This window comes from Mirounga angustirostris, unplaced genomic scaffold (genome assembly GCF_029215605.1).
Source record: "Mirounga angustirostris isolate CCGP_5_RB_7025 unplaced genomic scaffold, mMirAng1.0.hap1 SCAF_16, whole genome shotgun sequence".
NCBI classification, from domain to species: Eukaryota; Metazoa; Chordata; class Mammalia; order Carnivora; family Phocidae; genus Mirounga; species Mirounga angustirostris.
Window position 1 is genome coordinate 49,603,489 of NW_026991724.1, and position 17,985 is coordinate 49,621,473.

The 17,985-nt window shown below is 48.0% G+C and overlaps 1 protein-coding gene across 5 annotated transcripts in view; it reads right to left on the reverse strand.

The window, feature by feature from the left end:
* Nucleotides 1-14,550, reverse strand: part of ZNF180 (zinc finger protein 180) — a 28,078-nt gene extending 13,528 nt beyond the window's left edge. The window contains exons 1-4 of one of the 5 annotated variants that reach the window (XM_054511454.2): nt 14,250-14,542; nt 11,343-11,428; nt 4,908-4,982; nt 37-163 (exon numbers count right to left, since the gene is read on the reverse strand). In XM_054511454.2, the coding sequence (XP_054367429.1) occupies nt 37-163; nt 4,908-4,982; nt 11,343-11,393 (253 nt within the window). In that variant the 5' untranslated portion in view covers nt 11,394-11,428; nt 14,250-14,542. Of the gene's footprint in view, nt 1-36; nt 164-4,522; nt 4,664-4,907; nt 4,983-11,342; nt 14,173-14,249 lie in introns of those variants that run through there. The other 4 variants (XM_064580447.1, XM_064580445.1, XM_064580446.1 and 1 more) reach the window with 4 other exon arrangements.
* Nucleotides 14,551-17,985: the final 3,435 nt, after the last annotated feature.

Sequence of the window (17,985 nt, forward strand, 5' to 3'; positions counted from 1 at the left end):
GAATCATTTCAATATACAAACTTCATTAATTCTTACCCCAAGAGACCAGGTCCCTGTGGTTCTCTAGGATCACATCTCTAGGATCACACCTCTGATTAGGGTTCAAAGTGCCCTCTTCCTTCTGAGTGAAGTCCACAGTCACAATTTTGAAGTTCACTCCTTCCTAAAACAGGACACACATTCCTGCTCAGCCGGGTATCATTTTCTTCCAGTGTTCACAAAGGAGGAAAAGTTTGACAAACGGTAGAAGGAAAACTTGGCCTGGAAATTGTTCTGACTGTCCAAAGGAAGATCTAGTCAAGGTATATAGGTGTCTTTTATGTAAGGCCCTTTGGGTTTTGGATGCTGGACCTGTTTATACCCCAGAGAGGAACACCGGATCAGAACAGATATGAATTGTTTTCTCTCTTGTTCACCTTGAAGAAAATGCTTATTCTGATTTTTGCCCTGGTGAATATGAAATTCCCACTTAGGAATTCCCTCCAAATTCCCAAGAAGCTAACAAAACAGGGTCAGCACACTTTTTCTGTCAAAGGTCAGAGAGTCAACATTTTAGGCTTTGCAAGCCAGAGTCTCTATCACAACTACTCAGCTCTCCTGCAGCAAGAAAGCAGGCACAGAAAATATATAAGCAAATGGGTGTGGCTGTATTACAATAAAGTTTTATTTACAAAAGCAGGCAATGGGCCATATTTGGCCCACAGGCTTTACTTTACTGATGCCTAAAATAGAAGATGAAATGTAGGCCTTAATGAAAGGCTGCATGTATAGGTTAAGAGCACTGGATTTGGAAAAGCGATGGGTTTTCTCATCTATTAAGAGCAAAGGTTGGGGCACCTGGGTGGCTCAGTAGGTTAAGTGTCTGCCTTCAGCTCAGGTCATGATCCCAGGGTCCTGGGATGGAGCCCCACTTTGGGCTCAATGGGGAGTCTGCTTCTCCCTCCGCCCCTCCCCCTGCCCCTGGCTCACGCTCTCTCTCTTAAATAAATTTTTTTTTTAAAGATTTTATTTATTTATTTGAGAGACAGAGAATGAGAGAGAGCACATGAGAGGGGGGAGGGTCAGAGGGAGAAGCAGACTCCCTGCCGAGCAGGGAGCCCGATGTGGGACTTGATCCCAGGACTCCGGGATCATGACCTGAGCTGAAGGCAGTCACTTAACCAACTGAACCACCCAGGCGCCCTTAAATAAATTTTCTTAAAAATCTAAAAAAAAAAAAAAAAAAGAGCAAAGGTCTGAATTTTTAAAAATATATATATATCTAATCTGACCATCTGTCTTTTTTTTTTTTTAAATATTTTATTTATTTATTTGAGAGAGAGAATGAGATAGAGCATGAAAGGATCAGAGGGAGAAGCAGACTCCCCGCCGAGCAGGGAGCCCGATGCGGGACTCGATCCCGGGACTCCAGGATCATGACCTGAGCCGAAGGCAGTCGCTCAACCGACTGAGCCACCCAGGCGCCCCCATCTGTCTTCTAAGGTGAGTTTATCCCATTTGTATTTATTAGGCTTAATCATAACCAACTCATTGGGTTGTTTGGCAAATTAATTGTATGATATATGTAAAGCTATTAGCAACTCACTGAACAAAAAGACAAATGCTGGCAAATGGGATTGATGGGTGATGGGTATCAAGGAAGGCACTTGTTATGATGAGCGCTGGGTGTTGTATGTAAGTGAGGAAATTTTAAGAAAAGATTATTAGATCTGAGAACTCTGAACAATTAAGTGACAGCCAATGTGACCTTTATCTTGAACTCTCAGGCTTGAGAGGACAGTTCCATTTTGTCCACACTCAGAGCTGCATTGTAAAGCCTTCAGGAGGCACACTGTTGCTACTGTCATGCGGAGGGGGTCTCTTGGACTGCCTCCTCTCAGCAAGAAAGGACCCGTTTCCAAGACTACTGGGCAGGAATTTTGATCCAATAAAGTGCTGAGGGTGATCTGTCCTTACCCAAAGGCAGCAAAGGCTGGGAAAGTGGAATGCCACTTGTCACTAAAGGCTTTTTAAGTAGAGCTGGTGTTCCTGAGCTGTGGTGCATGAACAGGACAAAGTCCCTGAGTCCCACGTAACCCCATGCAAAATGCTGCTGTACCTGCATTTTTCTAAGTTGGGACCCATAAATTTCACCGAAACCTCAGAAGTTTTCATGATTAGCCCAAAACAAGATTCAGATATATCATCTGCACTCTGCCACCTATGTTGAACATGGATCTATAGGTACTGTTTTTCAAGCTCCAATTCATACTTCCTTTTCATAAACACTCCCCCTCACTGTTTAACGCAGGTCCCTTTAATATCAAGCTTGTTCAGGGGCACCTGGGTGGCTCAGTCGGTTAAGTGTCTGACTTCAGCTCCGGTCATGATCTCGGGGTCCTGGGCTCGGGCCCCGCATCAGGCTCCCTGTTCAGGAGGGAGTCTGCTTGGCCCTCTGCCCCTCCCCCTGCTTGTCCTCACTCTCTCTCTCTCAAATAAATAAATAAAACCTTAAAAAATATATCTGGCTTATTCAAAGGTCAAATAAATAATACCAAACTAGATTAGCACCCCTCCCTCCAACTCCACCCCCAGCTATATGTTCCAAAAGTTCCATGGATTTCTATCCTAAGACTCACATGTTCTGTTCATTTGCATAATGGTCATCTTTGTCACAAGGCTTCAGTCCATGAGGGCAGGGGTAAAGTAGTGACTGTTTGTAACTATAACTCCAGTGCTTAGCATAGTGTTGGTGTATAGTAGTTATGAAATATATGTATTTGGCAAATGATTTCAATGAGTGAATCCATAGTATCAACAGACTTCGTAATATATCAAAATAATCTGATTTTTGGTCTGAATTCTGATTTAAGTCCTCTCTCTCACCTGAATCTCAGAGGCCTATCACACACCTATTTGAAAAGTCCCTTCAACGTGTGGATACTGGTTTTTCTCCACTTTTATCTCCATTTATTCTATTCTTCTTCTCACCTGCCCCAACTCCCCACTCCTCAAAATTCCTTCCCAAACCCTTCAACTGTGTCCTTGGGCACTCTACTTCTAAATAACGAAACCCTACAGCTTCAACATCATCACCAAATATTCCCTCTATATCCCCGTGTTAATGGAAACCTACCTTTCCCCCCAATGACGCCCTCCTCTGCAGGCCCCACAGGCTCACAGTCGCTCAGCATCAAAGGGGGAGGATGTGTATCCCCCTAGTCACACTGAAACTCACACCATTTACCTTACTTCTTGGACCTTTGTCCTACCAACCACCTGAACACTAACCCCCATCCACGGGAAATGTATAATACCTCGGATGCATCCTCTACTTTAAGAACTTATCTTGTCTTGTCTTGCACTGTCTCTAGCATCCATTTGTAGAGTTCTCTGATAATAATATAACACTAATTGACTTTTTAATTTTTTTAAAGATTTATTTACTTATTTTTGAGGGGAGGGGTAGAGGGAAAGGGAGACAGAATTTTAAGCAGACTCCGTGCTGAGCACCGAACCCAATGCAGGGCTCGATCTCATGACCCTGAGATCAGGACCTGAGCCGAAGCCAAGAGTCAAACGCTTAACTGACTGCCCCACCCAGAAGCCCCTAAAACTAACTGACTTTAATGAGGCACTTTCTGTGCGCTATCAGGCGTGAGCTAAGCATGTTGCATCAACTATCATTCATTGAATTCTCACAAGGTCCCTGAGAGAAAATACTAGCAGCAGCACCTTTTTTTCCAATAAAGAGCTAGAAGGATAAATTAACACGTATGTCTGAAGTCAGTGGCTGGGACGCAGCCTCCAACTTTGCCTAACGTGTGTTCTCAGTCATCAATGCCTAGCGCTAGCCCAACTCCCAGCCCCTAGAATTGCTCCTCAGCACCCTGCTCTTACGCTGAGACCCCAGACCTTGAAATCACCATAAAGTACTCCATCTCTCAAGTCACACAGACAGAACGCTCTACAACATCAGATTGCTCTCCCTTACTCGTTTCATTCTTTGATGGTTTGGGGCCATTACTCAACTCAAGTATCTACTATTACTATCCACTGGTCTATATTCTTTTCCTTCCCATTTAATGCCCCTTTTATCTTTTCCATCTTGATTATTCCATTTAGAGTAATTAGATCATTCATTTTAATCTTTCTATTTGTTCTATTCAAAAATCCTCTTTCAAATAGTACCTTGCCCTATGGGGCTTTCACTGAATGTACCTGGCTACAAGAACGAACCTGAGTGTCAATCTACGATCTAAAGAAAGTAGGTTCCAGAATGCCACTGGGAAAGAAAACTCCCAAGAGCAGCTGTATAGAGTACTATCAGTGGTCACTACCTCGGAATGATCCTTTCGGACTGACCGGCAACCCCGTTATACCTCCTGGAGGCTGCTTGTCTCTCGTAATCCAATAGTACTGTTTTTCAGCCCTCTCCACCCGTGTCAAGCACCTCTCCATTCCAATTCCCAGCCCCATACCCAACAGATAACCACCTGACTGCTCCCAGAGAAGAATCCGAGCATTCCAAGAATTCCCTCACCCTCATTCTTCCCATACGGGTCGGTCCTCCCTCCTCGGCAGAGCCAACATGTTGACCTGAAAGATTTCCTCTGGTGCTAATCAAGGACTCTGCTTTGTCGTTTTAACTCCTCTCTCGCCACTTCCGTCTTTCTGCAACCCACTGAAATAGAGTCAAATCTTTTCAATCCTTTAAAGGGGGAAAAAAAAAAAAGCCCTCAACTTCAAACCTCCTTGCAGCCATCACTCTCTTCAATCTTTAGCATGAGAACTGACCACGTTTTTTGTAAAAGCTGTCCAACTGTACCTCCGTTTCCTCCCTTTCTGCTCACCTCCTGGCTCACTTCAAGCTGGTCCCTGCTGCCAACTGGCCATGCACATTTCTCAGTGGAGAGAGGCAGACTCACCTGGGATGGAAGGGCCAGTGACCCAGCATCTTCTCTCTCGACCTTGATGATAATCTCTGGAGGAAGGAGAGAGTCCTAAGAAAGCAAAACAGATGAGGAAAAGGAAAATAACCAGGAAGCTAAGTTGTGACTCAAAACTCCCACTGTGAGTAGGCTAGGATTCGAAAAACCACCTGTTTTTAACACATCCCACCTACAATACTTCTGCTCCCTCCCATTGGTAAGCTCAAGCTAGCCATGTGGAGAGACAGGGGACATCTGAAGGGGCAATGAGGCACCGGACATGGGCATGAGGTCCTTGTGGATCTTCTAGGCCAGCCCAGCTACCAGTTACATGGAACTGAGTGACTCGACACAATGTGGGCAAAAAGAACTGTAAAACCGTGTTGTCGGAATTCCTGGATCACAGAATTATAAGAAAATAAAAAAGAACACGGCATGACCAAAGAATCATAAAGAAAACAGGTCCAAAAAGTAACTTCATAAAACGTTTGGCAGAAAGCACCACACACAACAAAGGCACCATCAACAAGAATCCATACTATTAAGACTTGGTCTAAATCAGTAAGAAAAAGGTACCTTTAACAGTACAAGGGACAAAGGGATATGCACGTGCAACTCAACTACGAAGAAAAAAAATGGCCAGTGAATACACCAAATGATGCTCACCTCTTTAAATCAGATAATAGCAAATCTCTATTTCTGTAACTACCTACCTCTCTGTATTAGAGGCTATCAGTTCACGCTGATACCTCTAATTACCGTTCAACAGCGCATTTTATTCTAGCCTTCCTGCTTTCCGTTTCTGCACCTTATCCGGCTCCCATTATCCTCTATTTACTTATTTGCTCAGACCGCTCTGTGTAACCAAAATCCCGACCGCGTGGACTGTTTCTTCTGCCTGTTGCTAAGGACTCCCACCCTGGTGGCCGGCCAGTCAAGAGCATCATACCCCATCAGTGGGGGTTTACGTTGCTACAACCTTCCTGCAGGGTTGCACCCACATGCCCGAGCTCTCCCTCCCTCTCCCCCTCCTTCCCCCCTCTCCTTCCCTCCTCTGCATGCTGGAGCTGCCTCAATGTAAAGAAGGCCCGAGGAGGGGCGCCTGGGTGGCTCGATCATTAAGCATCTGCTTTCGGCTCAGGTCATGATCCTGGAGTCCCGGGATCGAGTCCCACATCGGGCTCCCTGCTCGGTGGGGGTTCTGCTTCTCCCTCTGACCCTCTTCCGTCTTGTGCTCTCTCTCATTCTCTCTCTCAAATAAATAAATAAAATCTTTAAAAAAAAAAAAAAAGAAATGATGCCAAGAACTGAACAAGCTAATGTTTCTAACTCAGCGGGTACTTGGTAGAAACTAAACTCCAGCATGTTCCTTGTCTGCTGCAACTGCTGAGACAATCTTACTTGGGGAATATGGGTGCACCCTCTCTTTCATCAAGACTGTTTCCAACACCTTTTGAGTTAAAAGTTCTCTTCGGAAGGAAAACAAAAAGGAGACCAGTCTGCTCAGAGTCAACTCCGCCTCAATGTCCTTCCCCGCCCCCACCCAAGCAGCCGAAGCCATCCCTGTCCCCTGCTTTCGCTCCTTTGCATCACCATGTCCTCACACCTCTGGGTTTTGTCCACTTCCACTAGAGCGGGCTCCGTAAGAGCTGGGCTCTTGTCTCCTGTTCAGCACAGCTTCACTGTGCTTAAATCGGTACGGACACAGACTGGGCACTTCGTACACGTATGCGGACAATAAAACCACCACCAAGAGAAGGTACGTGGAACGTGGTCCCGGGAGGCACCAAATCACTGCGGAGCTCCCAGGTGCTCCGCTGGTTAGAAGAAACCTCTGATGGGCACCCTTGTTCCTCTAAAATTCAAAGCACCAGCCTCCAGAACCTACTCCTACTGACTTATCCAAACTAAATGTTCAAAAACCACCTTGTCACCAAGTGTGTGAACACCCACCCACTCTGGATTACTATTTTAGGAACATTCCCTGTATTTGTATCTTAGCTGCTGCAGTTTCCTCCAGATAATGTCACCGGTCACCTGCCAGGTATGTTTCAACAACCACAGAGTACTCAACATAGAACATCTCATAAATTTTTTTAAAAAGATTTATTTATCTGAGAGAGAGAGAGCGTGCGCAGGGGGAGGGGCAGAGGGAGAGGGAGAGAGAGAGAATCCTCAAGCAGACTCCCCACTGAGCGTGGAGCCTGACACAGGGCTCAGTCTCACGACCCTGAGATCATAACCTGAGCCGAATCAAGAGTCAGACACTTAATGACTAAGCCCCCCCACCAGGTGCCCCAATTATCTAAACATTTTTGAAGGGAGGAGTAATATGTCTCTTTCACCAACACAGAGATTAATGGTAATAACGTTTAGCAAACTTTTTAAGTCCATGAAGTTCACCAGAGATGGTCCAAGCGCCAATTGCCTGATCCAAACTCTGCCCCTTTCCTCTGCCCCACGGCTCAAAGTCTCATCATTCAGGCCACCTCTTCCAGGAAGCGTTCCCGGACAGCACACAGTCTCTTCTTCCCTTAGAATTTCTTAGCTGTTTTATCTTTACTGTAACAGTAAAATCACTCTCTCCTTGTATTATTGCTTCCATTTCTACACCTCTTCCCTGGGTCACGAGCTTGGTACTGTAAAGAACTATTTTTCATCTTTGTACTCTCAGTATTGAGTAGGAGCACAATGTGAATTATCAGAATTTGACAGGATTAGACATATGGGCATGGTTTGGGGAATATGAATGGAATTAAAAGCCTTTTATTTTTTTTCACTATTAACTATTTACAACTTTACTGAGGTATGCTTGACAAAAACTATCTATTTAAGGTGAACGTGATTTTTTTTAGATATGTGGACACTATGAAATGAGTACCACAATCAAGCTAATTAATGTGTCCAGCAACTCACACAGTTATGATTTTTTTTTTTTTTTTTTTTTTGGTATGATGAGAACACTTAAGGTCAATTCTGCATGTTGAGACTGAAAGGGGACAGATGAGGCTTTACCACCCGCGTTGCAGGGTTCTGGTCTCAGCCCCTGATGGCAGGCAGGGCCTTCCCTGGCCCAGCTACTACCAATATGTAAGAGATTGAAATCTCTCCAGTGATGTCCAGCAGGCTGGCTCACTGGACTCACCTCCCTCACTTAGTGCCAAGACTTGGGCTCCCCTGATTTCTCTTCCTGCTGGGGCTTTAACTGGTATCCATCAGGCAAGGTACTTGTGCATCTTCTGATAATGATTAAAACTTACTAGAGGACACTCAGCGTTGAGAAGTGTGCCAGCCAGCCTCCAAGACGGCCCCCAATGGCCCCCATCCTCCTGGAATTTACACCCTATGTAGTCCTTGCCCACGTGATACCAGTGGGTCTGTGTGACCAACAGATTACAGAAGAAGTGATGCTGGGACGCCTGGGCGGCTCAGTCGGTTAAGCGTCTGCCTTCGGCTCAGCTCATGATCTCAGGGTCCTCAGACTGAGCCCCATGTCAGGCTCCCTGCTCAGTGGGGAGTCTGCTTCTCCCTCTGCTCCTCCCCACCCCCACCCCCGCTCATGCTCTTTCTCTCTCTCTCATATAAATAAATCTTAAAAAAAAGAAAAAGAAAAAGTGATGCTGTGTCACTTCTGAGATCAGATGATAAAAGACACTGTGGCTTCCATCTTGGCTGTGTGCAGTTAAGCGCTCTCTCTCTTCTCTCTCTCTTTCTCAGGTCCTTTGCTCCAGGAGAAACCAGCAGCCCTGGGGAGAGGTCTGTGTGGCGTGGAACTAAGGCTTCTCGTCAACAGCCACGTGAGTGAGCTGGCAAGGGGGTCCTCCTACCCAGTCAAGCCTTCTGAAGAGAGCAGCCCGGGCCGACAATTTGCCACAACCTCGTCAGAGACGCTGAGCACCAGTAACATCCAGAGAAGCTGCTCCCAGGTTCCTGACCCTGAGAAACTGTGTGCGATCATAAATTTTGGTTGTTTTAAGCTGCTGAGTTTTGGGGTATGAAACCACAGATGACTAATAAAAGAAGGCAGATGTTTCTGCTTTTCCTGCATAGCCTTGGAATATACAAGAAGCGCATTCGCGTCTGTGACAACTAGGTCAGCTTTTTCCCTAGCACCTCACATGGGGCCTTAGACTGGCTAGGCAATCAATGACTATGTGATGAAGGTAAAAATTAGAATGAACAGATTGCTAGTTCAGTAGTGTAACAGAGAAAAAAATGGCAAAAGGACTATGAAGGTTCCCAGAAAAATACCAGAAGTCACTAGCTTAAAGTAGAATGCCAATGGTCACAATCAAAGCACACTTAACTTGTAGTTTTGGCAAAGTGTGAATGTACTCATGTAAATTTAAATGCCTAACTCCCTCTAAAACTCTTGCACTATTAGTAGTTAAATCTGGGGGAAGTCAAAAGTTACACATGGATTTTCAACTATACAAGAGGGTCGGTGTCCCTAACCCCCGCATTGTTCAAGGGTCAACCGAACAGGGAATCAGACACAAAAACATTTACAAAAGTGCTATTTGTAACAGCAAAACACGGAACACTAAATATCTATTAACAGTAAGCCCATAAATTCTGGGGTTATTTCTGTGGAAATCTGAGTGCCAGGCGTGCATATTGGTATCAGAATGTCACTATTCCCAGGCCCTGACAGTGGACGGAAATAGGATATGTGTGTATGTCTACACACACACACACACACACACACACACACAGCTCTACATATTTCTACATCTACATCTACTGAAAACCACGAGCCACATCAATACCTACAATCCCCACTGAACACTAAAGTTCATTCCACTGTTGTTCTCGCCACATCTGATTGTGGGAACCCCGGCTTCCGTGAGCCTTATGATATTTACTCACCTGGCCAACCTACGCCCCTGTGGGTAACTCATCTGCCGCTCGCTCTCCCACACAGATGCTCCTCGGCCCCCCTGGGCTTGGCCCTCCTCACCCTCCTCACCCTCCTCGGGCTCTGACTCTGCAGGCAGGTGGCCTCTTCTTAGGGACTCACTCTCATGCCATTTGGACTTGGACTCCACACGGATGCCCTCGACTTCTGGCCTGGGCTCGGGCTGTCATACCCCACACTGGTCTTCCCTCATGCGTTGATAACCTCAACCTGCCTCAGTTGTGACGCACCACACCGAGAGGTGCCCCGAACCCCGGCATGGGTGTACCTCTTACACCACATGGGTCACCCTTTGCATGGACTCATGCACTTGGGCTGTCCCCTCTGTGGACACCCTTCTCACCTGCTCTGGCTGTCTCACCCCAAAGCAGATCCCCCCCACCAGACACACTCACCTCACCCCACTTGGGCTCTGACTCTCGATGCCACCTTCCTCACCCTGTTTGGTCACTGATGCCCCCACACATGGACACCCTCCTCACCCCACAGGACGGAGGCCTCCCTCAACCACAGACCCCTACCCAGCTGTGCCCCACCTAATGGCTTCAGGATTGAACTGTTTAGGGAGGGGGAGGTGAAATTCTAACTGAACATTTTTAAAGAAGTTAAATGTTTTCAAAGAATATTGGTCATAGGAAAATGCTTTAAACTGTTCATTTCTTAACCTTAAAATGTGCTATACGAAGCAGAAAACGATAGATAAGAAATGAAAACATAAAGTCACTCAGGATGTAACTTGCACATCTTTGTTAACTGGCATATTTATACTCTTCTAACACATTTTCTATACACACACAAACTACATCCCTTTTTAAAAAGATGATCATTCCTGGGGGAACCTGGGTGGTGCAGTCGGTTAAGCATCTGACTCTTGGTTTCAGCTTGGGTCATGATCTCATGTTCATGAGATCAAGCCCCACACTGGGCTCCACACTCAGCAGAGTCTGCTTGGGATTCTCTCTCTCCCTCTCCCTTTGCCTCTTCCCCCGCTTACATGTGATCTCTCTCTCCCTCTCTCTAAATAAATAATCTTAAAAAAAAAAAAATGATCGTTTCTAAACGTTACTTACTTAACATAGATCCTACATATCTTTTTATGTTGGGAAATACGCATTACCACATCAATGTCCACAGCATGTTCCATTTCATGGTCTCTCCATAACTCTTTAACACTTGTCCTGCATGGCCCATTCTCAAACAATTTTTTCCAATTGCTCATTCCCAAGCAAAACTGGGAGTTGCTGCCCCAGGGGAATCAGTACTCTAAGGGCCTCTGATACAGGGTGCCCAACTCCTCCCGGGAAGAATTATCTGGGTTAAAATGGTGAGGAAATGCAGGGAGCCTCCTAAAACGTAGAGTGTCTTCAAGTCAGGAGAGACCAAAAGCCCCCCAAACACTGCCAAGAGAGCCAGGTCAGCTCCCGAGCCTGGAGGGTTGGGCTGTGGGGCCGGGGGTGGGGTGGGGAGCAAGCTCTAAGCTCTGGGTCTCTTTGAGGAAGGAAAGTTCCACTCACCTGTGCACAGGTCTTCAGGGGCTCTGGGGGCTTCTCATCCTGCTCTTCCATGCTCTCCTCCAGGCATAGGCAGAGGCCTGAGGGTCCTGAGCCACAAGGGTAGAAGCCCTTAGAAGACCATCCTGGCGCAGGTCCACCGTGGCGCCCCCCTCCTTGGATTAGTCTCCACTTCCAGGATGCATTCCCCGTGGCAAGCTTGCCTCTAGAGGTTTCTACCTGAAAAGCTGTGCATGCACCTAGAGTCCCTCAGTCCCTCTCCCAGGCCAAGACTCTGCAGCTCCAACCTGGTGCCTCTCCACTACCCAGGGCGCCCCTCGGGTCCCCAAGACTCTGCAGCTCCAACCTGGTGCCCCCACTACTATCACAGGCCTCTGGACCCCCTAACTATAAGTCATGCCCAAACACAGCCTTCTGCCCACCACCAAAATCTGCAGTACACGTCAGTCACTCCCTGCCCCACTGGGTTGTGGAATCCTCACAAATGCCCAGCACATTGAGGACCCCCTAGTGTGCACTCCTCCCCCACCATGACCTCAATCTGCAGCCCTAAACCAGCACCCCTTCCTTGGGCAAGGAGCTGGGCTTCTGGGATTGACCTCCCAGAATCACACTCCCTGACTGAATGCATGAAGCTCGTGACACAGCCCCAACCCTCCCAGGATCCGACCCCTCCATTAACCTGGCCTGCCCCTCTCGCAACCTGTCATGAATCGCCTCCCACTTCCTGCTCAAATAACCAAGCATATTCATGGAGCTTGGCTGCACCATTCTGCGGTCTACTGGCCCCTACCAGAACAGCACCAGCTGGATCCCCAGCCGCAAACCCTCCTGAGCCCCGAACATGTAGCTGAGACCTGGTCCCTCCACCAACATGGGTATCCTCAGGCCTGAATCAGCAACAGAGCCGGCATGGGCCTGGGAGCTTCCTGACAAACCCCAGCACGTGCCACCCCCTCTGAGGCCCAGAACGTGGACCTCGGCTGTCTTTGTGCCAGCTCAATATTTCTGGGTGTGAGACTAGAACAGCCCCTGGCAAATCCGAGCCCACACACCATCTTACCAACCCTACCCCATCCTCTCCCTCTTACCCACACCCCCTTACCCCACCGGATTCTCACTCCAACAGTACAGTGTGGGTTCACAATGCAGCTGTGTCCTGAACTTGCACACACACCATTTCCTCAACCAACATCCATAGGCCCCTACTTGAGCCACACCTGCCCAAATGTCCTTCTGGGCACCTGCTGCTTAGGAAGATCCTGTCTTCCCACCAACCTGGGTACCGCCAGGCTGTGATTAATGCACCCTCTGCACAAAGACCCCAGTACCCTCTAATTCCCACCTCCAGCCTCCTGTTTCCCATCCAAATACCTGTATGTGTGCACAAGGGGACATGGAGCAGCCCTAATCCTCTGCAGCCCCGAATCTGCAGGTGCTCCCTCCACTCACTTGGGCATCCTCAGGCAGTACCAGGGTCCTAGGACTGCCCATGTCTCCCCATTCTGCCCAAATGCCAGGTGTCCCAAGACCAGAACCTGCAGCTCCAGCAGCGACTGCCCCAGGCCGCCCACCTAGGTTCCCTCCTCCTGCTGGCACAACACAGAGCAGGCTCACTCCCAGAATCTGCACCCAGGACCTGGGCCTTCCACCAGCCCGAGAGTACTGTGCAGTCCCTGCTCCTGAGATGAGAAGCTGCATCTCCCACTCTTTACCTCAATACCCGAGATACCTCAAGTACCCACAAGCCTCTGGAGGATTCTAGGGTCACCTGCCCCACTGCCTGCTCACACACCAGAATATCAGAACACCCAAACAGTAGCTTGAGCAAAGAATTCCAGAGTCAGCCCCGGGACTTGAGCACTCACTATCTGGGGGGTTCTCAAGCTCACAACCGAGCAGCTCCCATGGGAACCAGGCCCTTTTGCTTCCTCCAGTCCAAATGTGAGCCCCTGAATGCCAGAGTACAGCCCCCTCCAGGTCCAAATCTGCAGCCCAGACTCTGTCTCCCAGTCCCTGGGCATTCTCGTGCCTGCAAGCAGAGCAGCCCCTGAGCAAAGGTCTTGAGAATGCCTACTTTGAGATCATGCTCGCAGCACCCTGCTTCCTTACCAAAGAGCTGTCAATTTCATTGCAGCTCTCTTCTTCCTGGACGCCAATTCTGCACCTCCAATCCAAAGTCTCCACCAAACCTGAATGCCCTAGCGCCTGGCGCTATCCCAGGATTACCAGTCCAAATTCCTGCTTCCCATTCAAACACCCCCAGCACGTGCAGGGAGCGGTCTGCCCAGAACCCACCTCCCGGCCCTGGTCCCTCCTTCAACCTAGGAGTCTGCAGCCCATCAATGATCCTCAGAGGGTTCGCTCAAGCAGCACTGCCTCTTCTGGAGCAAGAATCAGCAGCTCAAACCTGGTCTCTCCACTACCCAGGGCGCCCCTCGCGTCCCCAAGCCAATCGCCCAGAATCTGACCTCCCACCCCATGCTTCCTACTCAAACGCCTGCTCAAAATACAGGCATAGTGGCAGAGCCCCTCTCCTCCAAATCTGCTGTTGAGTACTCCATCAACCCGGGCTTCAGTCCTCTGAGCCTGCACTAAACCGGCCTGGCATTGGAGGAGGGGAAGGCGGGGTTCTCAGGATCTCCCCACATCCCTGCATATGGCCTGTCTTCACCAACCCGGGCATTCTCAGGCCTGGGACAAGAGCACTACCCGATCAAGCACTCGCGCAGGCCCTCAGTCCCGAATCTGCAGCTGCACCAGTATCTCCACCTACTTCGGGGACCCAAGGCTAAAGAGCCCCCCGCGAAGGTCCCAGGTCGCCCACCCAACACTCCCAACCCCAGGTTCCCGCCTATACCCTGCGCATGCGCGCACGGAACACCCAGCGCCGCCCCGCCCCTCACCGACCTCGGCGTCCACGGGCTCGCGGCCGAGGCCGGGCCTGTCCCAGCTTCAGGGCCCGGCACGGCTCTGCGGCAGGACGAGGTCGGGTTAAGCAACCCCCGGCGCCGATTCTGCACACTACAGACTCGGGTAAAGTTAGTTCGGTCCCCCTCCCCTAGTCGGCATCCGCAGGGCCGCTCGGCTGATGTCCGAGCCCAGGTGCGCGGCGACTGCAGGCACCAGCGCGCGCGGGACAATGGCTGCGTTTCTGGCCGAACCCGGAAGTGCGTTTGGGGTCGGTGAGCCGGGACTACAATTCCCAGAAGCCTCAGCGGCGCCGGCGGCGATTAGGCGGGAGTCCAGCTCCTCCCGGAGGCGAGCGTGGGGATTACGGCCAGACGCGCCCGGTTGGGGTAGCTGCTGGGGGCTGTGACCGTGTGTGCCCGAGTTTTTGCGGGGCGCCGAGACGAGGAGCAGGACCTGGAGGTCCAGGTCTGGGCCCCGATGCGTAGGCAGTGGCTAACTTGGGAAAGGCTGGCCTGGGTCCGACTGGACGCCCAGGAGCGGCCGTGGAAACGGGATCCGATGAAAGGGCAGGGGGCGCCTGGGTGGCTCAGTTGGTTAAGCGACTGCCTTCGGCTCAGGTCATGATCCTTGAATCCCGGGATCGAGTCCCGCATCGGGCTCCCTGCTCGGCAGGGAGCCTGCTTCTCCCTCTGACCCTACCCCCTCTCATGTGCTTTCTCTCATTCTCTCTCAAATAAATAAATAAAATTAAAAAAAAAAAAAAAAAGAAAGGGCGGGGACCCTTCCGGGGCGCCCGCTGCTGTCAGACGCTTCGCGCGCGCGGTTTCCTTTTTGGTCCTCGAGCCCAAAGATAGTGGCTACAAGCCCGCTACACAGTCCAGGGAGCTCCTGTCAAGTCCTTCAAGAATCTGACTTGCTGATATGTTTTTGTAGCTCATGATAGTAAAATAGCAAGAATCCTTTTTTTTTTTTTTAATTGAGTTCTTTCTCTGCCTATAAGGCTTTAAGGGTCAGTTCTCTATCCCTCCCCTCCGCTTTTTGCCTCATCTCCTGACCATTTTTCTCTCTCAGTTCCAGCCACGCTGGCCTTTCCACCTTCTCCAGCAACTCCCTTAGGCTCCCACCTCGGGACCTTTGCATGTGTTGTTCATGCTGGCCGGCAGGCTCTTACTTTGAGGATTCCCCTGGATTCCAGCCATCTAGTCTTTAGGCAGATGTCACTTTGTCATAAGGCATTCCCCCATCAACCGTTGTAAACTCGCAAACAAACCCTTCACTCCCCACGTACTCCCTGCTTCCCTCATCTTTATTCTCTAGAGAACTTTTCACTAACAATCATATGTTGTAGGTATTTATTTGGTCTGTTACCTGCTTTCACCACTAGACTGTCAACTCCATGAGGGAAAGGATTTGTATCCACCCTGATCAGTGCCGTATCCCCAGCATCCTAGGGTACCTGGCACATAATAGATGCTCAGTAAATACTTGGTTTTGAATAAATAAAGGTTCTTGGCCCTTTGTTAAACACCTTAACATCTCGTTAATTGGTGCAATCACCCTGTGAGAAAACAGTGATGTTTATTTCCACCCCACCAGGGAGAAGCTGATAATTGGGGCCCTGCTGTATGAAAATATGGCATTTTAAAGGTTTTCTTTTTTATTGCTGTCAAAATACTCCCGTAGTTTTCTTAACATAACTTCTAACTTTTAACAACAAATTATTGCTATTTGAAATGTAATCTCTACCCCCCAAATTTCTTATGATTGGTTATTGTGGTTCATTTTTTATTTTTTTAAAGATTTTTACTTGAGAGCATGCACGTGCACACGCGTGTGCGAGAAAGTGAGAGAGAGAGAGAGAGAGAGAGAGAGAGAGGGGCAGACTCCCTGCTTAGCAGAGAGCCCAACACGGGGCTCGATCCCTGGACCCCAAGGTCATGACCTGAGCTGAAGGTAGATGCTTAACTGACTGAGCCACCCTGGTGCCCCCGAAATGTTAGGAATTCTTACAGTATTTCCTTTGATACTCTTGGCTTTTCTAGTGAGACAATCATCTACAGATAATTATTTCATCTCTTCCTTGCCAATATTTTTAACCAGATATTTCCTTGCATTTGGATTGTGTCGGCTATCATTTTCACAACAGTATCAGTAGAAGTGACATTCTTGCTTGTGTTCTCTTTTTAATGGGCATCCCTCTAACGTTGAGGGTTAAATATAGTTGTTTTTTAAATGCAAGTAGGCAACTTACTGGGTTTTTTTAACTTTTTGTTACATAAATTTCTAGCATGAAAGTAGAGAGACTAGTTAAAGGGCACCCCCTTTGGCCTGTCATGCAACTTAATTTTCCACTGGATCTTTTCTCATCTCTAGCCCCACCTGTGCTTTCCAGGGTCCTCCTCCTCCAGTGGTTTTGAAGCAAATCCTACACATTATTTCATTTCATCTGTAAGTGTTTCAGTATGTGCTCGAAAAACAGGGACTGGTTTTAAAAACAAAACTTCAGTACAAAATAGATATGCATCATGGGGCACCTGGGTGGCTCAGTCGGTTGAGCATCCAACTCTTGATTTCAGCTCAGGTCTTGATCTCAGGGTCATGGGACCCAGCCTCAGATCTGGCTCCACGCCCAGTGGAGATCCTCTCTCTCCCTCTGCCCCTCCCCACCCACTAGGATGCTCTCTCTCTCAAAAAAACATAAGCGTCATACCGTTAGGCACAGAGAACACAAAATTACTATGATTAGCAGATATGATTACAAACCACAAGACCCAAGAGAATTAACTAAAAGAAATGAACATCAAAGAGAGACTAGAAAGGCATCGAATGTGAAACAGATAATGGTAAATATTTATGTACCACTCTGTGCCAGGTACCGCTGTAACATCCTTATAAACGTTTCTCACTTAGTCCTCATAGTAATTCATACAAGATTGGACTGTTATTTCCATTTTACGAAAGATGACATTGAGGCCCAGAGGTGTTAAGTAACTTACCCTGGATTGTATTGTGAGGGCAGAGCTGGGATTGAGTCCAAGAAGTCTGATGCTAGAGTTCATGATCTTAACTCTTACATTATATTGCCCCTTGCCCACCTATCAATATCTTTCCTCTACATAAGCAATACTAAGTTTGCAAACAAGACAGGACAGTTTATATTTATTCATAATAGAAGCCAAAAAAAAAAAGGAAGCATAAGAAGAAATCTTCAAAACCCCAATAAGAGACATAAAAGACACAGAATCGCCATACAAGCTGTGTTGTAAAGATGTAAAATATTGCAGAATGATCTACAGATTCAGTATGCAAATATGACAAAATCATGATAGGATGCTTTGACCATGAGCTCATCTTCCCCTTTTTTCTGTACTTTTTCCATTTTTTAAAAAATGTAAGATATTCAGACATTAACGCATTAGTAATATATGATTTAAAATTGACTTCGCCTTTTGTTTGCTCTTCTTTTCTTCTTCTTTCAAAATGAACAAGATGGTAAGTTTTACTTCCAGGAGCACCCAAATCCTGACCTAACCTGAATGTTACAGAGACTTCAGAAGAGTTACTACTGAGGAACAGGAACTCATTCTAGGGAGATGCTCATCAAACCCGCAGGTTTCTCTATCAGCCAAGTTTCATATTGAGGTTCTATTGGCCAGAATTTGGGTGAGGACACAACACGTACTGAGAAACAAGAAGGTCATGAATCCATTTGCTCTAAATGCTGGATGATAAA